This window comes from Sminthopsis crassicaudata, chromosome 3 (genome assembly GCF_048593235.1).
Source record: "Sminthopsis crassicaudata isolate SCR6 chromosome 3, ASM4859323v1, whole genome shotgun sequence".
In the NCBI taxonomy this organism is placed as follows: Eukaryota; Metazoa; Chordata; class Mammalia; order Dasyuromorphia; family Dasyuridae; genus Sminthopsis; species Sminthopsis crassicaudata.
In genome coordinates this window covers 175,306,999-175,334,571 of record NC_133619.1, presented here as the reverse complement: position 1 = coordinate 175,334,571, position 27,573 = coordinate 175,306,999, and the positions used below count along the sequence as shown (strand labels likewise).

The following is a 27,573-nucleotide window of genomic DNA, read 5'->3' as shown; positions in this document are numbered from 1 at the left end:
TCTTTAAGATCTCTTTGAGATATAAGCTTCTTCTGGGTTAAAGAGTATTTGGGCATAGTTCCAGATTGCTCTCGAGAATGGCTGGATCTGTTCACAGTTCTACCAACAATGTATCAGTGTCCCAGTTTTCCCACATCCCCTCCAACATTCATCATTATTTGTTCCTGTCATCTTAGCCAATCTGACATGTTTGTAGTGGTACCTCAGAGTTGTCTAAATTTGCATTTCTTTAAATAATAGTGATTTGGAGTACCTTGAAAAAGGACTTTAGAAAGACCTTAGGTTCTTAACTTCAGGTCTGTTAACTTGTATATATATGTACATATATATGTATATATATGTATGTATGTATATATACACATAGATATATTTATATATATACAAAAGTTATTTACATCTGTGTGTATGTATGTATGAATGTATTATATGCATGTATAACTATTGTTGTTCAGTTGTTTGTCACATATCACTCTCTGTGACCCCATTTGGAATTTTTTTGGCAAAGACACTGGAATGTTTTGCCATTTCCTTCTCTGGTTCATTTTACAGATGAGAAACTGAGGCAAACAGAGTTAGGTCATTTGCCCAGGGTTACACAACTAGTAAATGTCTGAGGTCAGAATTGAACTCAGCTCCTCCTGATTATAGGGCTGGTCCTATATTCTATGCCACCTAGAACCTAGTATCTTTTTGTACTTCCATAGAATTGGTTATCCTTTATCTGGAGTGCATGGACTTCACCAAGTGTCAGAGGTCGATGACACAAAACAAGGTCAATCACCCTTGCCTAAGATAAACAGTTGATCATCTGTGGTATGTGGGACAAATCCACCCTCCAGTCTGTTTTAATATGGCTTTTGAGCTAACAATGTTTTTTATAGTTTTAAATCAAGTTTCATTGCATTTTTTAAATGTAGAAACTATTGTTAGTTTACAGGGTTGTACAAAAACAGGCATGAGACTAGTTTTGGCTCAAACACCATAGTTTCCTGATCTCTGATCTCGTGTGCATATCTGTGGTGGAATCCAGGGGTTTGGTTCCCAGATTGAGGCTGTTTGTTGTAGCAGAAAAATGTGATTTCTTCAAATTGATTATACTGATTCTGTATTCTAAAAGTAGTCTAGTCTCTACAGAAAGGTAGTGTTCCATTCCCTTATCATAGGGGCAGTAGAACTCTGGGGCCAGCAAAATCTTTACAATGTAAAAGGCTCTTGGTTTCAAGGATTCTGATTTACTGAACCAGGAGGGCCACAAGGAGAAAACCTTGGTGAACCTCTTCCAATATCTTCTCTCTATACATAATGTGATGCTTCAAAGGAAAAGAGAAGTTTTCAATGTGTTTTTGACCAATAGGAAGTCACTTCAAGGCAACATAAAGTTGAGAAATTAAAAGTAGAGATAGGGAAAAAGGAAATCACATCTGACCCCACCTGGTAAAAATCTTAAGCTGACTTGAACAATATAGAATAATAAGTTTGGGTATTTTATAGTTATTTTTGAAAATCCATCCAACATATTGTATTATATCTTTTTTAAGTTTGTGATTTTCTTATTACCTTGAAAAGAATGCTTCCTAATAATATCTAGTCCATGACATGGGCTATTCTTAAGAAAGGTAGCTGAGGGCTCCCAAGCTTTTTCCTATACATAGAGGAGGCACTCAATTATGAGTGAATGAATGAATGTTCTTTATCTACAGGTCATATCTGATACAGAAACCTAGGTATAACACATCCAGAAGATGGGATGGAATACAGTCGATCCATTTGACTGTCAAAATTCCCTGAATCTTTGGGGATAAGGTTTCTGTGGATCATCATCTCTACTCTTCCCTGGATGATCCTTCTTATCTGGGTGATAATCAGCTTAGGTGAAGAAAAGTTCAGTCATCTAGAGAGAAAGTAAATTACTCCCCAAAGAGCTATCCATGCAGGTCACAGGGTTGTCTCTGAAGGGATTAAATGATCCAAGTGGCTTAATTTCTATTGATCTACATAGTCACCTGCTCCTCTTTCTTTTTAAATTAAGAAGCTAAATTCTGCTAGGGCTCACAATGCTATAAGGTCTTAATCTAAACCTCAAATCATTTTTGAAGACATAAATCAAGCTTTCTCTTTCATTCCCCTTGAGCAGCAAGAACTATCAGGGCTCCAGCAAGTCCCAGAGAATTCGTGATCACATAATTAGATCTAGCAAGCTATTCCCACTCAGTTCTGTGAGAAGGAAAAGAGGCAGAATTCACAGATTGAGTAGGCTTTGTTTGTTTTGTGAAGTTATTTAACATCCCCAGCAAATGCTGTTAAGATTTATGAGCACATTATATATTCAAGGCATATTCAGGGGTTGAGAATAGTGTTTTTATTGTGTGTGTTTTTTCATGTTGTTGAAACCATGAATGCCACAAATTCTGGTGGTACAAAATAATTACAGTGTGGTATGTAATTTTTCCTCTGGCACAACAATACAATAATCTCAAGTTTAAATTGCATAATGTTAGATTGAGTATTTAATATGAAATAACATCTGTTGTTACAACCTGAGCTATGACACTTATGTCAAACTGGAGTCAGGTTAAAACAGTTATTATCCTGGGGCTCATTCTCTTTCCCTTTTTGTTTAGTTAGGTTAAGTAAGAAGATTTTCTGAAATTTTCCCTGTCTTATTCAGTAAAAGGATTAACTTTTGGCAGGGCACTAGAGGGGATTTGATCCATTCAAAGAGGAGATTATTGTAACTTTTGATGCTTTGGGATTTCTAGTATCCTTAAGAAGCATCTCATTGAACATCAAGGAGGTGGGCTGACATCTCTGCTATCTCTATTTTGTAGCTCAGAATACTGAGACCCTTAGAGGGCCAGGTTTAGTGTAGGCCTAATGGGCATCAAGCTATCATTTTTTTTTCCCATTTCATTTAAAGAATAGGAATTACTGGAGCCTTTTGTTATGAGTTTGGAATAAGAAAAAGAAAGTAGATCTAATAAGACACATTAATCACAAAAAGATAAAGGAACCTTGCTCTCACTAGGAGTCCCTTCACAGTAATCAAATAAATATTCAATAGAAAGCAATTGATAAATTTTGTTTGCCCAAAACTACACATAAACATACATATATATATATATACACACACACACACACACACACACACACACACACACACACATATATATATATATATATATATATATATATATATAAAATCCCCCTAAATAATTTTAAAAAGATGATGGCAAGCAGTTGTATATACAATTGTATATTCAATTTATTAAAAGATAGAAGTTGTGTGTTTTACCTTTAGCAAGGTTTTTTGTTGTTTGATCATTTTTCAGTGTTCCTAAAGTGTTCCTCTTTATGACTCCTTTTGGAGTTTTCTTGACAAAGATGCCCTAGTGGTTTGTCATTTCCTTCTCCATTTGTGAGGTAGCAATGATGGATTTAACTCAGGTTTTTCTGTGGTTTATTATTTTCATTTGCATAGCTATAAACAGCATCTACAGGGTTGTTTTCATTTAGTTTTTTTTCCTTTTATAATTTTATTACAATGCAAAGTAGTGGAAAGATAAACTGAGTCAAGAAGGCATAGCAATATGACACAGTGGAGTCAGAGGACTTAACTCAAATATTCCCTCTGCCACTTACTATCTGTGTGACAATATGCAAATTACTTCTAATTGGACCTTAGTTCCTCATCTGTAAAAATAAGGGGGTTGAACTAAACGAATTCCTTTCTAGCTCTAAATATGCAATACTGTATATTCTGTATTTTTCTACTAACATTAAGTAGGCCAAATCATTTAATCTCTGAAAATTGAGGTTTAAAGAGAAGCCCTCCCAAATTTCCCTCCAAACAACTAGAAAACCATCTCAGAATTTATGTAGAAGCAGAGAAGCAGCTTACCAACAGAAAGGTCTGTGTCAGGTAGGAGAGAGGAGCTAGGTGCAAGAGCTGCAGCACCATTCACCCACACAGCAGGGATCTTACAGCAAGCCTCCAAGCCTGGAGTAATTTTGCATCTAGTCCCTACCCTCCTGCATTCCAATAGCCAGGTAGGCAAGGGAGCAGTCTGTATTGCACAACAGGGCTTTGGCCCCATTACTGACACTCACTGCTCATATTGGCTGAGCCAACATAATAAAAATGGTAATTCTACCTTAATTAACCAATTTATATAGCTCCATACTAATCACTGTTGAAAAATACGTTATAGAGTTAGAAAAAATAATAAAATTCATCTGGAAGAACAGAAGCTCAAGGATATCAAAGAAATCAATGAATATAAAGGGAAAGAAGGTGGTATATAGCCACATCTGGTTTCAAACTTCAGTATAAAATGATAATTATCAAAATAATTTGATACTAGCTGAGAAACACAGATTAGGTAAAAAAATATTTTTCAGTTTTCCCAGAAGTTTTTGTCAAATGAGTTTTTGTTCCAAAAACCCAATTGGGTCTTTGGGTTTATCATACACTGGATTACTATAGTAATAGTAATATAGTAATCCAGTGTATGATAAACCCAATATAATAATATGTAAAAATACTAGTATAAAATACAGTATGATAAACCCAAAACTCATTTGACAAAAACTTCTGGGAAAACTGAAAAATACTATGGCAAAAAGTAGGTATAAACTAACATCTCATATTGTATATCAAGATAAAGTCAAAATGGATACATCATTTACACATAAAGGATGACAACCATAAGCAAATTAAGAGCATGGAATAGTTTATTTATCAGATTTATGGATAAGGAAAGAATTTAGGACCAAAAAAGATAAAGAGAGAATTACAAAATGTAAAATAGATCATTTTGATTATATTAAGTTTAAAAGATTTTGCTGAAACAAAACCAATGCAACCAAAATTGTAAGAAAAGCAGAAAATGGGGTGGGGTGGGAAGGGAGAGATTGTTGCAATAAATATCTCTGATAAAGGCCTCATTTCTCCAGTACATAGAGAAATGAGTCAAATTCATTAAAAATACAAGTCATTTCCCAATTAGATAAATGGTCATAAAATATAAATAGGCAGTTTTCAGACAAAGAAATCAAAGTTATCTATAGCCATGAAAAAATGCTCAAAATCACTATTGCTCAGAGAAATGCAAACAGTTCTGAGGAACCACTTCATAACTACCATATTGACTTAGATGAAAAAAAAAAAAGATGGGTATTGGAGAGAATGTGGGAAAATTGGAACACTAATGCACAGTTGGTGGAATTATGAACTGATCCAGTCATTCTGGAGAGTATTTTGGAACTATGCCTAAAGGGATATGTATACTCTTTGATCAATAATACCACTACTAAGTCTATATACCATATGCATTTAAAAACAAGGTGGGAAGAAGGATCTATTTGTGCAAAAATATTTATAGCAGCTCTTTTTTTGGTGGCTTAGAATTGGAAATTGAGGAGATGTCTATCACCTGGGGAATGACTAAACAAGCTGTGGTATATGTTTGTACTGGAATATTATTGTGCTATAAAAAATGACAAGATGATTTCAGAAAAATCTGGAAGAACTTAACACAAACTGATGCATAATGAAGTGAACAGGAAAATGTTGCATACAGTAATGGCAATATTGTTTAATGAAGAACTGTGAATGACTTAGCTATTTCAGTAACATAATGATCCGAAACAATCCCAAAGGACTAATGATGAAGCATATTACCCATCTCCAAAGAAAGACATGATATTGATTGAATAGAGACTGAATTATGCTATCTCTCACTTTCTTCTTGCATTTTTTTTCTTTTGAGTCTCTTATACATAATGACTAACATAGCAATGTTTTACACAATTTCACATATATAATGCATATCTGATTACATACTGCCTCAGGCAGAGGGAAGAAAAGGGAGGGTTGAAATTTGGAACTCAAAACTGTAAATAAATTAAGTTTTCAAAAATTGGGGGAAAAATCCATTCCTTATAAATAAATGAATGGATAAAGCACTCTTGATGTGTAGAAAGCACTGCGCTAAGTACAGTGAATGCAAATAGAAAAACCTAAGAGTCCTTGCTCCTGCTCTGATACAGAAAACAATACACATGGAAGATTTTTGTTCCAAGTCAGATGGAAAAGCCTTAAGGTCCTTAAGGTGCAATAGCAAAGCAGATGTTAGTGCTTCTTTTATTTAATGTCATTTCTACTGATAAAATCATAGTAGTTCCTGGGCCAAAAGATATGAAGTTTCATAACTTTCACTGATAATTCTCTATTTCTGCCCAAAATTGTCATACCATTCCATGCTAGTATCTCTTATAGTGAATTATCATGTTTGTTTCCTAGTACCCTGTCAATATTTAATTTTTTCATCTTCCATCTTTATTAATAATAAATAATATAGTGATACCTCAGAGCTCCGAAGTATCAGATAATAACATCAGAAATGTTTTAATTTGCATTTATATGATTATTAAGTATTGAATAATTTTTCAAGCAATAGTAATTTGTGGATGTTTGTTAATGCTTCTCCCCCCCAAAAAAAAAAAAACTGATTCATTTTATATTTGACTGTTTACTTTTGTTGGGAAAAGAGAGAGACTCTTAGAAAGTAATATCAAATGCTCTCAGTCTTATTCAAGACAGAAGGTTAAATAATAAGTTTCGGGGTAAGCGTATCAGGGGTCAGGACAGGTAGAAAGTGGCAAAATGAGGAGGTAAAGGGAAAACAATTAAATATTACCTAGGTTAACCCTAAACCCAGGTCTGTTTCTTTTGATGGTGCTTGATAATTCCCCAATCTTAAAGCATGCCTTAAAAATTATGATTATAGAATCATTTTATGTCTTCACTAAGAGTCTTCGACATATTTAGTTTTTTAAACACTTTAGCAATGGTATTTTCCAAAATCTGCTTTATGTTAACCCATCCTCACCCAGGGTTTTAAAAGAAACTATGGTACCAAGTCCTTTCAAAAGACACACAAGTCCTTTCTACAGATTGTGGGGAAAATTTGTTTTGAGTTCCTACTGGTAGGTCTCAACTTTATATACTATTCACCTTTATAAGATATTTGATTTGGCTTTGTTTACCTTTTGTGATTGTTCAGTCATTTCAATCACGTCTAACTCTTCATGACCCATTTGCATTTTCTTGGCAGAGATACTAGAGTGATTTTCCATTTACATCTCTAGCTCATTTTACAAATGAGGAAACTGAGGCAAACAGTGTTGAGAGATTTGCCCAGGATCATACAGCTAGTAAATGTTTGGGGCTGCGTTTGGACTCACCAAGATGAGTCTTCCTGACTAAAGACTCAGCGCTCTCTACACTATGGTGTCACCTAGCTGCTTTGCCAACCTACATATTTTATTTTATGCATTTAAAAGCATTCTGTGAAAAGATTCATAGACTTCAAAAGACTGCCTAAGACCCACAAAAAATTTAATATTCTCTCTCTAGTCCAACCTACTTTAGGTTGCAGAACTACTTCATGTCAAAGTTAAGAAATTAACCCAGTTTTTCTGACTTTAAATCTAGAGTTCTTCCCATTATACCACATTGCCTTCTGCCTATTTTGGGAGTTTCCATTAGTTCCATAATTAAGTTTAACAAATATTCATTAAACTTCTATTATATTTGTGGCATAGTATAAGTAAGCAATGTGTTCTTCTCCTTGTACAATGAACAGAAGTGGGAATTACTCATGAAGAAGGGAAAAATTACACAGTTCTCTCTTAATCTCTTCTATAGCAATTTTAGTTTATTTTCCATATTTAACACTTAATTATATGGTACTTTTTTTCCTGTTTCCTGTTTTATTTATTAATCTTATTATTCAAATAGATCATAAACTCCCTGAGGGCACATTTACTATTTGACACAATTGGTATCCTGTCTAGGACTAGCATCTGAATCTTTAAAAGCATATCTTGGTTAGTTGATGTGACTGGGCAAAAGCATGGGAGTTCCTAAGATGAAAGATGCAAAAATTGGAAGGCTAATGATTAGGTCATTGCTTCTCAGTCAGGCCCAGAGGCCCAGACTACTGATTAATGATTCCCAGAAATGATTTGACTGTGAATCTGCATCTCACTAGCTATACAGATGCTGCTAAAGAAATGTTTCATGTGATGAGACACAGTATTCTTATGTCTCGGTTCCTTAATTTGTATGATAGAATGCAGTTAAGTACATGATAGATCTATTCTTGAAAGCTGGGACTGGCTGGTCTTTCTCTTTATATTTCCAATATTTATCTCAGTGCCTTTTGTATATATTAAGTACTTAATAAATGCTTTTTAATTCTTCTATTGATTTTTTAAAAAACAGTAATATTGCAGTGGGTTGGAACTTTCAAACTAATTATTCATTTGTTCTGTTCTCTCCAACACGGTTTGAATCCAGCCGCCCACACTTCTGCTCAATCTCAAGACCGGCCTACTGCGACAGTATCACCTCTACGAACCCAAAGCTCTCCATCACGCCTGCCAGCTACAGGGATCAGGCCACACACTATCGTGTCTCCACAGCACCTCCACCAGTCTCCGATTCAGGTCATCTCCGGAGCACAGTGCCCCAGGCCTGTCATCCCTCTCACATCAGCAGCCTCGGCCATCACACCTCCTAATGTCAGTGCAGCCAACCTGAATGGAGACATGGGCAGTGGGCCCATCGGTAGCTTGATGACTTCCAGCCCAACCAACACAGCCTGCAGAACAGAGGAGAAAAAGAATGAAAAGGTAATCAGTCTTGTGACTAAAGCCTCACTTATATGAACCAATGGAGAATAACAAATGATCTCAAAGCTTCTTTCTATTTTTAGCTAGAATTCAGGTACTTTAGAAACATAGTGACCAAAATCAAGAAAACTGGTTGGTATTTTTGATAAAGTGGGCAGATTTTCCAGGTATTAATAGGAAGGATTAGGAGGGAGTAGTCAATCCTTCTTCAGCTATTCTCCTGAGAAGAAAATTGGACTTATTTTACAGATAGACAACCTAAGGTAGAGTGATTATAAGACTTAATACAGTCACTGGTAGAACTCAGATTAGAACCTAAGTTTTTGAACGCATATCTTGGTTTCCTATCTGCCTAACTATACAAGTGGCTCTTGGGATATTTTAAAAATAAAAATGAACATTTTCCAACTAATATCCTTCAAAGATTATAAAGCTCCAATTAGATCTAAAAAGAGTCCCCTCCAAAAAAAGCTAGGCAGATTTTCATGTGAAAGCATACCACTCTTGATGTTCTAGAATATTGCTTCTGCCTCCTTCATCCCTTTGAGTAACTCTGAAAAGTTATTAACCTTAATAGGCCTCAATTTCCCTCTTGTAATATGGAGGGATTCAATGACCTCTAAAGTCTAAACTCTAAAGCTTATGATCCCAGAGCCTAGCACAGTGCTTTTCATACAATTAATACTTGATGTTTATCAAATTTAATTACGATGAATTTAAATTAATTCAGGGTTAGGACATTTATGAGTGTAGTTGGTGTTCACAGCAGTGCTCTAAAATTCTGTATATTCCAACAAAAAATAAATCCTTTGATGTTACTATCAGAGGAGAATGGATCTGGTCCACTGCGGCAATTTTATGTTCTTGTAGGCTCCGTTTTACATTGGTATATCAAAAATCTCATTCCTTTAATTTATCTTTATCTTCAGAAAAACAAGCGGTTTTCAAAAAAGAGAGGGCTTATGGCTAAGAAAGAGGGCTAGAGGGGAAAACATTACATTTCTCTTGATGACTCCAGGGTGCTACTCATGTCACTCAGATCTAACAGTTCTAAATCCTCTGTAGAATACATTTACATTCTTCAACATTTCCACTGGATTTTAAAAATCTATACCTGTTACAGTTGGGAGATGAGTGAATAAGAAAAGGTGACATCTCTGCATCTATGTAGAGTTTGAGATGATGGTGAGTTGGAATAGATGTTCTAATCCAAAAATACTAATTTTATCCCAATTTATCTTGATAACTTGGGAGAAAAGAGCATGTTTGAACCCAAATTATCTTAAAGATAGTGGATTTGTAGGTCTGAACTTCTTTGGTTTCTCTAGTTGAATTGAAGTCCTTTTCTTTTTACATTATGATAATATTAGTTGAACATAACCCACAAACTTCTATTGGAGACTTGAAATCTAAGAATAACTCAACTTGAGCTTGGGCAATGTAATAGGTTTTAATAGAGTCTTTGTATAAAGATGTGAAGGTATTTTCTACCACATTTACAGAGATATACAGTAATGAACTATGGATAGGATGCTCTCTTCATAGGCTGAAAGTTTGTTTCAAAGTCATTTTCCTTTTTCCTTCATGAAGCACTACTTGATTCTTCTTTATCTGTGCTTATAGTATTTTCTACTATGAGCGTAGTTACTATATATTTCAGAGTTAGGATTTTATAATATTTGGAGAAAATACTTAATAATGGATTTTATCTCTTAAGCCACATCCCATTCACCTTGTAAAAGTAGTCTAAGAGCCTGTTTAATTTTTAAAGCTATATTTCTGCCTCCTGCCCCACCAATGCAATATCCCATTGGGGAAAAAATGACAGAAAAACAAAAATCCTTGTATCTAATACACATAGTCAAGCAAAGCAAATTCCAATATGTCCCAAGTCCAAAAACTATATGTTTCAATCTATCCCCTGAGTCTCACTTTTTAAAAATATTTTTATTTTTTATTTTTTTTATTTTCAAAACATCTGCATGGATAATTTTTTACAATGACCCTTGCATAGCCTTGTGTTTAAGATTTTCCCCTCCTTTCCCCCACCCCCTCTCCTAGATATGGCAAGCAATCCAATCCAATATGTGTAAACATATTTATACAGTTCTCTTGCTGCCAAGATCAATCATATCCAAAAGGAAGGAAAATGAATAAAAAAACAAAATGCACGCAAATAACAATAAAAAGAGTGAAAAAGTTATGCTGTAAGCCACATTCAGTTCCCACAGTCCTCTCTCTGGGTATAGATAGCTCTCTTCATCACAAGATTATTGAAACTGGCAGCAATTATCTCATTGTTGAAGAGAGCCATGTTCATCAGAATTGATTGTCGTATAGTCTTGCTTCTATGTATAATGATTTCACTTAGCATCAATTCATGTAAGTCTCTCCAAGTCTCTCTGAAATCATCCTGTTGGTCATTTCTTACAAAACAGTAATTTTTCATAACATTCATACACGATAACTTATTTAGCCATTCTCCAATTGATGGCCATTCAGTTTCCAGGTTCTAGCCATTATGAAAAGGGCTGCCACAAACATTTTTGCACATGTGGGTCCCTTTCCCTCCTTTAAGATCTCTTTGGGATATAGGTCTTATAGAAACACTACTGGATCAAAGGGTATGTACAGTTTGATAACTTTTTGAGCATAGTTCCAAATTATTCTCCATAATGGATCCATTCACAGTTCCATCAGCAATATATTAGCATTTCTGTTTTCCCACATCCCCTCCGACATTTCTCATGATCTTTTCCTGTTATCTGAGCCAATCTGAGAGGTACGTAGTGGTATCTCAGAATTGTCTTAATTTGCATTTCTCTGATCAATAATGATTTAGAGCACCTTTTCATATGACTAGAAATGATTTTAATTTTATCTGAAAATTGAAGAAATTAAAACCATTTCTAGTTATATGGAAATTGCCTGTCCATATCCTATGACCATTTATCAACTGGAAAATGGCTTGAATTCTTATAAATTTGAATCAATTCTCTATATGTTTTAGAAATGAGGCCTTTATTAGAACCCTTAAATGTAAAAATAAAATTAGAAGGGAAGTAACAAACTGGGAAAACATTTTTACAGCTAAAGGTTCTAATAAAGGCCTCATTTCCAAAATATATAGAGACTGAATCTAATTTATAAGAAACCAAGCCATTCTCCAATTGATAAATGGTCAAAGGATATGAACAGACAATTTTCAGATGATGAAATTGAAACTATTTCCACTGGAAACTGGAAATTGAATGGATGTCCATCAATTAGAGAATGGTTGGGTAAATTATGGTATATGAATGTTATGGAACATTATTGTTCTGTAAGAAATGACTAGCAGGTGAATAGAGAGAGGCTTGGAGAGACTTACATGAACTGATGCTGAGTGAAATGAGCAGAACCAGGAGATCATTATACACTTCAACAACAATACTGTATGAGGATATATTCTGATGGAAGTGGATATCTTCAACATAGAGAAGATATAATTCAGATCCAATTGATTAATGATGGACAGAATCAGCTACATCCAGAGAAGGAACACTGGGAAATTAGTGTAAAATGTTTGCATTTTTGTTTTTCTTCTCAGGTTATTTTTACTTCTGAATCCAATTCTTCCTGTGCAACAACAACAAAAAAAAATTTCGGTTCTGCACATATATACTGTATCTAGAATATACTATAACATATTTAACATGTATGGGAATGCCTGCCATCTAGGGGAGGGGGTGGAGGGAAGGAGGGGAAAATTTGGAACAGTAGTGAGTGCAAGGGATAATGTTGTAAAAAATTACCCATGCATATGTACTGTCAAAAATATTATAATTGTAAAATTAATTTTTAAAAAATGTAAAAATGATTTCCCAATTTATTGCTTCCCTTCCAATCTTGTCTGCATTAGTTTTGTTTGTACAAAAACTTTTTAACTTAATATAATCAAAATTATCTATTTGGAACTATTATGAATTCCAGTTCGTCTTGGGACACAAATTCTTTCCTCCTCCACAGATCTGAGAGGTAAACTATACTGCATTCTTTTAATTTGCTTATAATATCACTCCATGTCTAAATTATGAACCCATTTTGATCTTATCTTGGTATGTGGTATTAGGGGTGGGTCAATGCCTAGTTTCTTCCATACTAGTTTCCAATTTTCCCGCCAGTTTTTGTAAAAGAGTTTGACAAATAAGTTCATCAAACACTAGATTGCTATAATTATTGACTACTTTGTCCTGTAATCCTAACCTATTCTACTGATCGACTACTCTAATTCTTAGTCAGTACCAAATGGTTTTGATGATCGCTGCTTTATAATATAATTTTAGATCTGGCACAGCTAGACCACCTTCATTGGCATTTTTTTTCATTAATTCCCTTGAAATTCTTGACCTTTTGTTCTTCCAGATGAATTTTGCTATTATTTTTTCTAGTTCTGTAAAATAATTTCTTGGGAGTTTGGTTGATATGGCCCTAAATAAGTAGATTAATTTAGGTAGTATTATCATTTTTATTATATTTGCTTGGCCTACCCATGAGCACTTGATATTTTTCCAACTGATTAGATCTGACTTTATTTGTGTGGAAAGTGTTTTGTTGGTTATGTTCATATAGTTCCTGATTTTCCTTTGGCAGAAAGATTCCCAAGTATTTTATGCTATCAACAGTTATTTTGAATGGAATTTATTTTTGTATCTCTTGCTGCTGGACTTTGTTGGATATTTTGTATTCTGCAACTTTGGTAAAATTGTAAATTGTTTCTAATAGTCTGTTGGTTGATGCTCTAGGATTCTCCAAGTATACCCTCATCATCTGCAAAGAGTGATAATTTGGTTTTCTAATTACCTACTCTAATTCCTTTAATCTCTTTTTTTTCTCTTATTGCCAAAGCTAGCATATCTAATACAATATTTAATAGGAATGGTCATAGTGGGCAACCTTGTTTCACCCCTGATCTGATTGGGAATGGTTCCAGTTCATCCCCATTACATATGATGCTTACTGTTAAATAGATGCTACTGACTATTTTAAGGAAAAGTCCATTTATTTCTATATTCTACAGTGTTTTTAATAGGAATGGATGTTGGATTTTATCAAATTCTTTTTCCGTATCTATTGAGATAATATATGGTTTTTGTTAGTTTGGGTTATTGATATAGTCAATTATACTAATAGTTTTCCTAATATTGAACCAACCCTGCATTCCTGGTATAAATCCTACTTGGTCATGGTGTATTATCCTGGGGATGACTTCTGTAATCTCTTTGCATTCAAGATTTTTGCATCAATATTCATTAGGAAAACTGATCTGTAATTTTCTTTCTCTGTTTTCAATCTACCTGGTTTAGATATTAATACATACAATTATGACATATATTAATTATATGTCATAAAAGGAATTTGGTAGGAGTCCTTTGTTCCCTATTTTTTCAAATAGTTTATATAGTATTGGAGTTAATTGTTCTTTAAATGTTTGGTAGAATTCACATGTAAATCCACTTGGCCTTGGAGATTATTTTTTTAGGGAGCTGATTAAATATTTCTTTTTCTAAAATGAGACTATCTTCTGTTAACTTGGGCAATCCATATGTTTGTAGATATTTCTTCATTTCATTTAAATTACCAAATTTATTGGCATATAGTTGGGCAAAATAATTCCTAATTATTGCTCTAATTTTTTCTTCATTGTTGAATGGTTCTCCCTTTTCATTTTTGAGACTAACAATTTGATTTTCTTTTTTCCTTTTTCTAATCAAATTTAACTAAAGGTTGGTCTATTTTGTTGCTTTTTTCATAAATCCACTGAGTCTCACTTTTTAGGAAGTGGGTAACATGTTTCCTCATTGTTCTCAAATATGATTGATCATTTCTTTGATTAGAATTCTTTTTTTAAATAGCTTTTTATTTTCAAAATATAAGCAAAAATAATTTTCAACATTCACCCGTGCAAAACCTTGTGTTCCAAATTTTTCTCCTTCCCTTCCCCACCCCCTCCCCTAGACAGCAAGTAATCCAATATATGTTAAACATGTATAATTCTTGTATACATATTTCCATATTTATCATGCTGCACAAAAAAAATCAGATCAAAAAGGAAAAAATGGGAAAGAAAACAAAAAGCAAGCAAACAAAAACAAAAAAACTGAAAATTCTATGTTGTGATCCATATTCAATTTCCATAGTCCTCTCTCTGGATGCAGATGGCTCTCTCCATCACAAGTCTATTAGAACTGGCCTAAATCAGGTCATTGTTGAAAAGAGCCACATCCATCAGAATTAATCATCTCATAATGATTAGAGTTCTTAAGTCTTTTCCAAGTTGTTTGTTTTTAAAATGTCCTCCTGCTTCTGCTCTTGTCACTCTGCATCAGTTCACATATGTCTTCCCAGGAATATCTGAAACTCTGCCCTTCAAAATTCCTTAGAACACAGCAGCATTCCATGACGTTAATGTAGCATGCCTTGTTCATCCGTTGCCTAGTTGATGGACAAACACTTAGTTTCCAGTTCTTTGCCATCTCCTTCATCATTTTTTATACCACAATAACATTCCATTCCATTCTTATATCATAACTTGTTCAGTCAGTCCCAGTTAATGGGCATCTCCTCAGTTTCTTGTGATGGCAAAGCTGCTATAAACCCATGGAGCCTTTACCAATAACTTTTATTTGCTTGGGAGGCACCACTTAGTCTGTTTCCTTATCTATCAAATGAGGGGATTGGTTAAGTAAAATTTGAAGCTTTTACCTGGGCTTCAGTTTCCTTATCTGTAAAATAAGAGGGTTGCAGTAGATTTATCCCGAGTCTAGAACAGTGGTCCTCAAACTTTTTAAATAGGGGACCAGTTCACTGTCCCTCAGACTGTGGGAGGGCTGGACTATGGAAAAAAGAAAACCTCACACTCTGTCTCCACCCCTCAGCCCATTTGCCATAACCTGCGTGGGCCACATCTGGCCTGCTGGCGGTAGTTTGAGAACCCCTGGTCTAGAACTTTATGATACTTCTTCCCTTGGTGATCTATCACCACATGATCCCAGCTCTACAGCTGTAAGAAACCTAAGGATCCATCTAGACTTAATTTCATAGACTTACTAACATCCTGACATGTCTTGCCACTGGATTCTGATTCTGATTCTAGAGGAGAGAATAAAGCTAAGGAGTTTGTTGTTGGGCGTTTTTCTCCCTCAATAGTATTTACTTTTTCCAAATACATGTAAAGAGAGTTTTCAACGTTCCTTTTTGAAGATTTTTGTGTCCAGTTTTCTCTCCCTCCCCAAGCAATCTGATACAAGTTATACATGCACAGTACTAGAAGCTAATGACTTTGTCCAGCTCTGCCTCCCTTGAATCCAATGCACTTGTAGCAAGTCAAGACATCACCTTCCTGATGTCCTGTGTCCTCTTTGAGAAACACAAACAACTACCTTTTGCCCCCTTAAGTTTCACATACCATTTGTGCCATTTGTGAATGTTAGGAAAATTGCATTAATATTCTTCACTGATGCTTGAGGTTTTGGCCACTGCTACATCATCCTCCCCCTCAAAGCCTCAGAGGACAAGACTTTGGGCACTGGATGGCCACACATCCTGCAGGCACTCAGTTACTGCCCAACTTTTTGGACCCCATCTACTCATCTGTAGCTTGGCTGATTTGCAGTTGAAAAATCAGTGTAGCTTTTAATCCATTCGTTTCTATCTAATAGCAGTTTGCATGAAATATAGCTAACTGTTATAAACCAGCAGCAGTGGTAGATAGCTGTTAGAGTATACTCTTAGTTTCCTACTTGACCATCTGGCCCTGAAGCCTATTTGCTTCATTAAATAGAGATGGGATATTTCGGTGGCCTTTAGGGCTGGTGAGAAGGAACATAATAAACCAGACCTGTAAATGGCGAGAGGTGTTTAACAGTTCTGTAAACATTTCCATTTCTTTCAGAAAATTGCATTGCCACGGTTCAGTGAAACAGAGAGAACTGGCTTAAATATGACTCATTGCTGTCCGTGATTGATACATTGTAGCTTCAAGTTCTCAGGAATCAACATTGGAAGTGATATTTCAATGTCTGTGCCCTCCTAAGTGTGTTACTAATGAAAACCAGGGCTAAAGCTGCTTTCAGCATTCTCAGCCTGTTAGACACTTAACAAATATTTTGCTTTCACCCAGGGTTTACACTTTGCTAACGGTTCTCATACATCAGCAGTGAGGGTTTAGTCCAATAGACGCCATAGCCCCGTGCCTTTTGATTAAATTTGGCTTGGAAAGAAATCACAACCCACTTTTGAAAAACAAGAGGGCTGACAACTTTGCATCCTCCACCCCTGGGAGAATATGCTGCATTTGCAAGTTCCCCTGCATGTCCCTTAGTGACTGATGCTCCTGGGACAAAAACTGGCCCGAGACTCACCCACTCTGTGGTTTAGGAACGTGCCATGTACACACAGAGGGAGAAGCTTATTCTCTCCTCCTTCACGGTCAATTGAAATTATTATAAGATTATGAGAGCATTCAGTTGCCACAGAAATAGACATTGTTTAAACACCCAAGAGAATATGACGGAAGATCCTTCTCCATTTGCTGTAAGAAATGCATGCAATTCACATTCTTGCATCTAAAATAATAACTTTTAGTCTTAATGACAAACCCACTCTTTCACTGATGGTTTTTCTCTTCTGAATTTCTCAGAACATCTCTTCTGTTATAAAGGGTGCAAAACATTCCATTGTTCCTGGAAGCTTGAGTATAGCAACCAGTTAGTACTTTTTGTATACATCTAATATATAATGTATGTATATAATAATATATGCTTTTGTATACATCTAATGTATGTAATAATGTATGCTTTTTGTATACATCTAATGTATAAGTTCCCTACACATACACACCAGACACTTATAGACATTGTTATTGTTAGTATAGTTATTGTCAGGATGTTGGCTAGGTTGTAGAGAATCTTTATCTTCTTCAATACATTTGGAAAGCCTTTATTAACAACTAGGAGGAAGGGAGGAAATCCACTACTTCTTCAAAACTTGGAGTCACAAAAACCTAAGTTCAAGTTTCATTTCTTATGCTTGGTATCTGTGTGATCTTGGGCAAGTCAGTTATTCCCCCTGAAACTTAAGTTTCCTCATCTGTGAAACGAAAAGGTTAGACTGGAAATCTTCTGAGGTTCCTTCCAGCTCTAAATCCTGGGATCCTTAAACAAAATAATTCCATTACTTTAGCATTGTATTTCAGGCCAATCCTGACTTAGAATTGCATATCTGGTTATGGAACAATAGGATATTTTTTAAGTCTTTGGCACTAATCTCCAGGCCTTGAGTTTTCCTTAAAAAAAGGAGCTCTCATTGTTTCATTTTCTTTCCATTGAGACCCAAGCTTTTTTGTACTGTATATTTTGTTCATGCAGAATTTGGCTGAAATTTGATATTGTCATATTCAAAAGTGTAGGAGAAAAGAAGCCATGATTGATGGGCCTTCTGGGCACCTTGGGAGAAAGAAGGGTGGTAATTTTGTTCTCAAAGGATAGGAGATTCATACAAAGATATCCCCTGGGCATGGAGAAGAAAATAGGCTGCAAACCTTGCTCATACTGCATTTCATTCTTATCATGGAAATGGCTAGGAGAATGTCATTATTCCTTTTCTATACAAGTGATGATAGGAAGTATGTTCATTTTGTTGACAGACTGTACTTCAGGCCCTGCTCCAAACAGCCTTACAAATTAAATGTGGCTGGGCCTGGTTTGGGATGAAAGACCTCAAGAGAAGGGGTCAGGTGCTGACAGGACTTGTGATTGTTCTTGTAGGTTGAGTTTTGACTCAGAGTGTCCTTCCTGCCCTGAGGCCCTGATGGTTTCACTTGGGCAATGTATTCCTTCATTCACGGATTATCAGTTAGAAGGGTCCTCAGAGACCATCTCATCCATCCTGTTCCCAAGAGGGAATATTCTCTGAAACATTTTGGACAAGTAATCAATTAGCCTCTGCTGGAAGACAGTAAAAAGTAACTTACTTGTCCCCTAGGCAGCCCATCCTACTCTGGAGTAGTCCTAATTGTCAAAATATTTTCCACAAATCAAGCCTAAACCCATCTTTTTGTGTCTTCTAGCCAGTGTTGCTTGTTTTGCCTCTAGAGACAAATATAATTCATCTTATGACTTTTCACTTTATGGCCCCTTGAGTACTTGAAAACAGCTCTCATACTTCTCTCATGCCTTGAACCTTTCTGTTCTAGAATGAGTATCCTTAGTTGTCCGTTTCATCATAGTTTGACATGTGTTTAAGATCTCTTACCATCCTGATCAATTCACTTCTGGAACATGTATTTTGTTGTCATTGTCCTAAAATGTGGTGCTTAGAATTGTATGTAATACTCCAGATGTGGTCTAAGTCTGAGTACTAAGACAAATAATTTCTCTCTCATATCAATAATAGCTAATTATTGAATCAGGGCCAAGGTTGGTTTTTTTTTCCCCTTTTCAACTTCCTCATCCAGAAATCAACCTAGGTGGGAAATTTCTCTCAAAGACTTGCTTAATGTAAAGACTAAACAGTAAAAGACATTTTTAGTTTAGACTAATGGATGAATTCCTGTTCATTGTGTTTACTCAAACAGATCTGGAGAAAAGTGGTTTCTTCCTTTTGACAGATGATATAGATAATTGTTAAATCTCTTTAATCAAGACTTGGGTGATCCAAGTCACGTACCCTCAAGACCTCATTAGATTGAATCTCTCATTATAATATTCATTTTCTCATTAATTTTAATTGATCAAAGTTCATTGCCATCCACAGAAAAACCCACTTGTCCAAGGGCATATAAACTTTGAGTCCTCTGCCATGAAGTGTCTTTGGCATTCGAGAGTACCACTGGCTTCTTTTTATTAATAAATATGTTTTTTATCAATTATCAACAAATCACTAAAAGATTAAATTACTCAGAATCTATGTCTATCAAATTTTTTAAACACAATAGTATGTAGGACTATGGTTTCCCAAGTTTTGGTTATTGAACCTCTCAGCATATATATATATATATATATGTGTGTGTGTGTGTGTGTGTGTGTGTGTGTGTGTGTGTGTGTGTGTGTGTGTGTGTATATACACACATATATGTGGGTAAGCATGGATAAGTGTAAATATTTCTGTATGTATATATACATATATGTTTCACTGTACATATTGACATGTGTACACATATGTACGTTTATTTTTATATATATAGATATAAATATATCTATATATATAAAATATAGACCCATAGACAAAGAACTAGACATACTTGAACAAGGAAAGGAAAAGAAGATTACAAAAAGGAATGTAGTAGGAAACACCTTCAAAGCTAATGAATTTGTTATATATTTTAAAAATATTTATGTAATAGAGATTCACAGTTTGATAAGCAATTCTCTTTTTTGTTCTTTATGATGTACAGAACTATTCAGAGTCAGGGGATGTTCTTCAAGTTGAAAATCAGAGACAAATTAAAATTTTTAAAAAAGAATTTGCCCAGGACTTTAGGAATCCTAAGCATTTCCCTAAAATATGTCTATTTTTAGTGACATTATTCTTCCATTGGTATGTTAAGGCTGTGAATCATAGATTTCCACAGTCTCTCAGGAATCAAAGTTGCAGATCACCCAAAGGGGACTAGAAATACTTTCTGTACAGTAGACATAATGAGGCTGCAGATAACAATGTTGCTAACAATGAATTGTGTGCAAAAAGCATAAAAGATACAAACTAAAGGATTTATGACTGGGAAAGGAAGTTTGCCATTTGTATGTCAAGAATGAGGGATAATAGGCAGACTATGGATGTATGGGTACCCTTGTATCATGGGAGCTGAGAAGAAGACTGCCCTCTTCTAAGCATATTGCTAGAACACTCAGTAAAGGAATTATAAGAGGATATAGAAATAAAAATCCTCCAGGATGAGAAGGCAAATATGGATCATGATCTCTACCACTAATAAAAGCCCCTAGAGCAATGACATCATGAACCCATTAAAGTACTAAAATATTAAACTGTGTGGGAAAATGATGTAATGGAGAAAAGAAACTATTCATACCATTTCAGATCTTATCTTGGTTAACATTGTGTATATTTAATTACCACAAAGGTTTCCAGTAGGGAGAAAAGGAAAACTCTTCTTCACCACTAATTCATAATTTGATTATCCTTTGAGACTCTGATACTATCTAGAGAAAGCGAGGTGTTACAATGCTTAGAGTACAGGGCCTAGAATTAAGTAAATCTGAGTTCAAATGCAGCCTTAGAAACTTACTAGCCATGTGACACTGGGCATGTCACTTAACCTTCATTTGCTTTGATTTCCTGTAAAATGGAAATAATAATAGCATCTATCCCAGGATTATTGTGAGGATCAAATGAGATATTTGTAAAGTACTTTGCAAACCTTCATGCTCTTTATAAATACTAGTTATCATTATTACTATTAGCTGTTCCATAAAAACTTCCTTGACTTGTCTAGCTTAAAGTGATTTCTATTTCCTCTGTGTTTCAATAGCAGTAACTGTGTACAAATAATTTCCTGATCAGCCTTTTGTACTACCTTGTGACATTCACTGTTGTCATCATCCAATATTCAGTCAACAAATATTTATTAATATCTAAGAATAGTAAGTGTGTTCTGCTACACAATACAGGATATAATAAGTAATAGGAAGACAAGATCCCTGCCCTCCAGGAATTTATAATGTAGTAAGAATGATTGGGTATGTATGCAAAAAATACTATTACAAAGCAGACTATAATGGATACTTAAGGAGATTTCATATTCTTGTAAGGTCAGAGGACTGGAATGATCATTTCTGGATGAGGACATCAAGGGAAAAATTCACAGAGGAAGTAGCTGAGTCCTGAATAATGGTGATATATACAAATGTCAGAGAAAATTCCAAGCCCTAGGAAAAGGCAATGCACAAAGGATAGAGGAAGAGAACATGACACATGCTCAGGATACAATGAGTAGTTTACTTTAGTTTTATTATAAGAATGTCTTTTGTTGTGGAGGAGGGGAATAATGAAAAATAAGGTTTTAGAGAAAGAACATTTTTAGAAAGAAATCAGGTTTAGAGCTGAGGATCAATGAACTGTCCACTTAGAGGTCATCTATTAAAGTTTTGAGAAGAACTAAGATCATTAAAGAATAGTAAAAATAGTAAAATTAATAAAAATAAAATTATTTAAAAACCACTTTTCTGAGGAGGGGTCCCAAGGCTTTATCAGACTTCCAGAGACCATGACAAAAAAGAAAAGAAAACCCCCCTGTTTTATAAACATAATTGAAGGAAATGCTGAATTTCAGTTAAAAGTTAGTAGAAATTCCTATAAAGTCCATACACCCTCCTAAATTCAATCCATAAATATGTTATTAGGTTAATAATTTCTGTAGGAAAAAGAGGAAATAAAACCAAAAATAAAGCACTGCAGAGGGATAGGGAGTAAAAGTAAAGCTAGAAAAAGACAAACTAGAGGAGGAAAACAAAACAAAACAAAAATTTGGTGCCATAGATGCCCAATGGAATTGGAAGTATGAGGTAAAAGTGGAGATGGTCAACATGTCATTAGGAACAGAGAAGTCAAAAAAGATAAAAATTAAGAAAAGGACATTGGATTTAGAAATTAGGAGGCCAATGATGAAATTAAAGAAAGCAGATTTAGGAGATTTATGAGTACAAGCATCAGACTACAAGTAATTAAGAAATCATGAATAGTGAAACAATGAAGGCCACAAGTGTTAACTACTAATTAAAGAATGTTATGACAGTGATGACAATAGAGAAGGAGAAGGAAGGGAAAAAACAAAGGATAATAAGGTAAGGGGAAAATCTGGGAGTTTTTTTTAAGATATGAGTGGGTTTATAGACAAAGAGAGAAGGAATTAATGGAGACAGACATAGTAAATATGTTGCTAAAGAAAAAAAAAAAAAGAAAGGATTGATTGAGGTTCAGAAGTAAAAAGTATGAGACAGATGGAAAAGATAAAGGGATTAGTTCTTCCCAGAGGAAAGGCCCCCTTACTTAGAAAAAGGAAAAAGAAGAAGCAGGGTTCCTCAAAGATTATCAGCTGAAAATCAGCTTTAATAAAAATGGATATTTACTAAGGTGGTATGGTAAGAACAGTTGATGCAAAAAAATCTCCCTAAAAATGTGACACATTATATATATTCTAGGGGGAAATTGGTTCAAAAGAACAAAGGAATAACTAACAATTTTTGATTGTTGGAAGAAATTTTCTCTCATTTGTGGGGTACTGAAGAAGTTTCCTTTAGCCGCATTATATTTTCTTGGCTGGACTCGTTTGTGAATTTGTCTATGTCCAATCTGTCCTTGGCTTTCAATGCAGATGCTAACATCACCTAATCTGGGGATTGTACCAGAACATAATTTGAAAATAGTAAATTCATCATCCTCAGGACCCTTCAAAACTAACAAAGTCATCTTCAAATAAGCAGGAGAAAATGTGAGGAAGAGAAGATCTGGCCAAAACAGAAGATGAGTTTTTTTTTCTTTCTCCCCCCAAGCAGTTCTCCCTCTATGATTTTACCAGAAAGTCATACTTAATCCATTTACTTGAATTCCCCAATTTCTTCCTGGCATAATTTCACTTCATCAAATGATTTCCAAAGGCTATTCACAAATATTCTAAGTTCCATGACTGAATCTTATCACTTTAATCTGAGAGAGATCATTACCTTCTCTTATGACTGATTCTTGCCATGTTGTTAAGCTATCTTTCTTCTTATCAGACAATTCTTTGAAAACATCTTACTCTTTTATTTTTCAAATTTCCTTGTTGGTGCTTTTTTAGTTCATTGGAGGCACTGCAGATCTTATTGCCATATTTACATTACTCGTAGAATTTTAGTATGTAAAGATGTACCTTAGCCTTCATGAGAAGCTTGAAGTCAGTAATTGAGCTTTATAATTTCTAAAAACCCTTTTTCTACTATTCAACTGTAGATCCAACTTGTTCATCTGTTTTTTATACTTTTAGATAAATTCTTTAAAGTGTTCAGCCAAATACATGTTGAAAATTGACCCCAAAAAAGTAAAATGACCAAAATAGATAAAGGCTTCATTTCTCAAATATATAGGGACATTGAGTCAAATTTATTTTTTTAAAAAGATCCATTCCTCAATTAATAAGTGATTAAAGGATATGAAAAGACAGTTTTCTGATGAAGCAATTAAAGTTATCTATTGTCATCTGAAAAAAAAAGCTTTAAATCATTATTGATTACAGAAATGCAAATTTTAAAAAATCTCTGAGTTACCATCTCACATTAATAAAAAGGACAAATGCTGGAGGAGATGAGGGAAACTAGATACACTAATAAACTCTTAGTAGATTTGTGAACTGTTCAAATCTTAGTAGAGAACAATTTAGAACTATGACCAAAGAGCTATAAATCTATGTATATATACTTTGACACAGCAATACCACTGCTGAATCCCAAAGAAAGTAAAGAAAAAGAAAAGGGGTCTATATGTACAAAAATATTTAAAGCAGTTCTTTTTGTGGTAGCCAAGAATTAGAAACTGAGGGGATACTTATCAATTGGGGAATGACTAAACATGTTTTGGTATATGATTTTCATTGGAGTACTATTGTAGTATAAGAGAATAAAAGGAGGTAGTTTCAGAAGAAATATGGTAATATGGAAATATGGTAATATATGAATTGTTGCAAAGTAAAATGAGAAGAATCAAGAGATTACTATGCACAATAATAGCAATTCTATAATGATGATTAATTGTGAAAAAGTTGGCTACTCTGATCAGTACAATGATCCAAGAAAATCCAGTAGGCTCATGCTGAAAAAAAATGCTATCTCCAGAGAGAGTTGTCTCTCTGATGAACCCCAAGTATAAATTTAAAGTATAATTTTCTCTCTCTTTTTTTTGCAATTTGGCTAACATGGAAATGTTTTGTATGATGTTTACATGTATAATTGATATAATTTTGCTTGCCTTCTCAGTGGGTGAGGGAGTTTGTAACTCAATTTAAAAAGAAAAGAATGATAAAAATATTTTTTAATTGGGCAAAAATATTTTTTTACCCAGTTGTTTTTTTCTTTGTGTGTAGATCGGCCAAACTTCTTTAAGTGATTATAGATCACTGCCGTGATGTTCTGAAATGTCTTGATACAATTAGCACAATATTGTCTACACATTCTCTGTAACCTTATGGTCTTGGACAACTGACAAAGCACTGAGGGATGAAATTATTTGCCCAGAGTCACAAAGCCAGTATGTATCAGGTCGTCATAGCTTCAAGGCTGTCTATCTACAGTAACATCCTTCCTGGCAAAAAGATTATTCTAAAAAAAAGTTTTATACTTTCTGGTTTTTCCTTACTTGTAGTCTGTCTTGCATCTTCATGTTGATATGCCCCAGGGTTGACTTGCTTAGTTAAGTATCTTGTCAAATTTTATTTAATTGGTTTTTACCATCTATTGATTCTGCTTTATAAGATAATATTGCTCATAATCATCTATCATCTTCCCTTGTAAGATTTCACAAATGAGTTAATATTCTAATTTGTTGCTAACATTGGCAGCCATTTCTCTCTTTTTGATAAGTCAGATGTTCACCGATTAAATTACTCTAAGGATTCTTTTAATCTTTTTGTTGTGACAATTCATATTCTTTAAACTTTTGAATAAAATTTTTATAGTCAGTTTTGTCATTTTTCTTGTCCATTTTCCATTTCTTATTTTCAATTACTTGTTTAAATGGTTCATAATTAAATTATTATTATTGTATATCATCTTTTCTCATTATTTTTTTCTTTTTTCTTTATAAGTTAATGATCTGAATGCATATACATGGCTGACTCATGGATAACTTCCCCATAAATAAAAAATGCACTTCATTCTTTATGTTGTTACTTGGTGTTTGTGATATATAGCCACTGACCAATTCTTTTTTAAAGGTTCATAGTATAGAGCTCTGAAGCTTCTAAATTCTAAATTCTAAATTCTAAAATGAAGCTTCTAAGACATCAACAAGTCTTAGACATCTCTCATTCCTTCTTCGCAGACCTTACTTCGTATTTTCATTGACATTACCAAGTATCAGAGTATATGTTAATTTGGTGTGAGAGATGTTTTTATCTAGTTCTCTACAACTTCCTCCTTCTTGCAACCCATGTTGGTGCATTAACTATAATTATTTTTGTGGTAGTCTTGTTGCAGATACAGAACTTTACTATAGTTGGTCATCAACTATTCAGTGAAATGGTTTTTGTTTGCAACTTGCTGCTTCTGAACTTATGATAAAACTTATTTCTTTGCTACTTTGAAGATTACCCATGAGCCATCCTTTCAATCTAGCTACAATTTCCTTTTGTTTTGTGATTTCATTTATAGCATGAATGACAAGATTGATATGATTCAGCTCTTGCTGCAATATGTCCATTTGATCATTGGATAAGAATCTCATATTTATACTTCTCCTTATTCAGTTTCATTTAATTTGATTCAACCCATCATTCTAATCCTTTGAAATCTTTGGGGAAAATTAGTATGATTTCATGCTTTCACATACTCTGGGGAAAAGAAGTTGAGAAAATAGCTAATAAAGATTGACCAAGGTTGGATATTAGCTGGACTGGAGGAAAGAAAGAGAAACCAGGATAGGAATTAGAGGCTGAGATAATGAAAAGTGGTTGCAGGACCAGAGATTAATGTTGAAAACAAAAAGAAGCTTCAAGAGATATGATCAGGGAGAGTTAATGGAAGTTTTAGAGAACATAGACAGAAAGAAAAATTTAATTTCAAGATGGTTGTATGGCATAAGCATGTAATAGCATCATATATAAATGATGTTATTAGCTTGTTTGGGACCATGTTTATGATAACTGGAGGAAAGATATTTTCAAGATAGTGAGGGATTAGAGATTCTGATGCAAAGGGGATAAGTTAAGAAACTGAGGGTCCTTTAATATGTATAAAAAAAACATGAAGGAAAATATGATTGCTGTCTTCAAATATTTAGTGAAGAAAATTTTAACTTGGCCTTTCTGCTCCAGAGAGAAGAATTAAAATGGAGAAAACAGTAAATGTGTAAAAAACAAACAATTTCGGACTCAATTTAAGGGGAAAATGCCTAACAGAGCTATATAAAAGTGCAATGGGAGCTTTATAAGGTACTTAATCCCCTCCCATTAGGGATCTACAAGGGTGATTTAGAAAGGATTCCTGTTCAGGAACAAGTTCAACTATATGATCTTAGATTCTATGATTTTAAATGACACGGAAGTCATTGTATTCTTGAAGGCATTCGAATGAGGTAGAAGAGGAGAAATAAGGTATGGCATAAGAACACTAAAGAAACTACTGGCAGCTTAGAGATGGGTCAGTTGAAACAGGCAGTAACTAATTACAAATGTATCTGCATTAACATAATGAACAAATCTTAAGAAAATTATTTCTAAATCAATGTTCTATAAGTCCAGTTATGTTTAAGGGAAGCTTGCTATTTAAAGGGATTCCTGGGAAAATTTTTAGGTGATGCTAAGAATAATTCCTGTTTATAAGTTCAGAATAAAGAAGGCAGGACATCCCTCTAATCATAGTGAGCACTCCATTGCTTATATCATCATTTCCTCCCCTCTCAAAATGCAGAATGTGAAGGAAATTGCTTTAAGCTCAGTAACTTTGACTAGCTACAAGCATGTTTCCAATTTTAAAACAGGCAAATGCATTCTTATAATCACACACTAGCTGCATAAGCCTATTAAACACCAGCCAGTGATGAGGAAAGATGTCACAGGGCTATTTATTGATTCACAGATATTAAAATCAGAGTCAGGAATGAGCTGAGTGTGTGACATAGCACAGAACC

General features: G+C 34.4%; 1 protein-coding gene across 3 annotated transcripts in view; it reads left to right on the top strand.

Moving 5' to 3' along the window:
* The window catches only part of SH3RF3 (SH3 domain containing ring finger 3), a 564,609-nt gene that overhangs the window by 473,657 nt on the left and 63,379 nt on the right, over positions 1 to 27,573 (top strand). For all 3 annotated transcript variants that reach the window (XM_074299631.1, XM_074299630.1, XM_074299632.1), the window contains one exon: positions 8,363 to 8,697. In XM_074299631.1, coding sequence (XP_074155732.1) covers positions 8,363 to 8,697 — 335 coding nt within the window. The remainder of the gene's footprint in view (positions 1 to 8,362; positions 8,698 to 27,573) is intronic.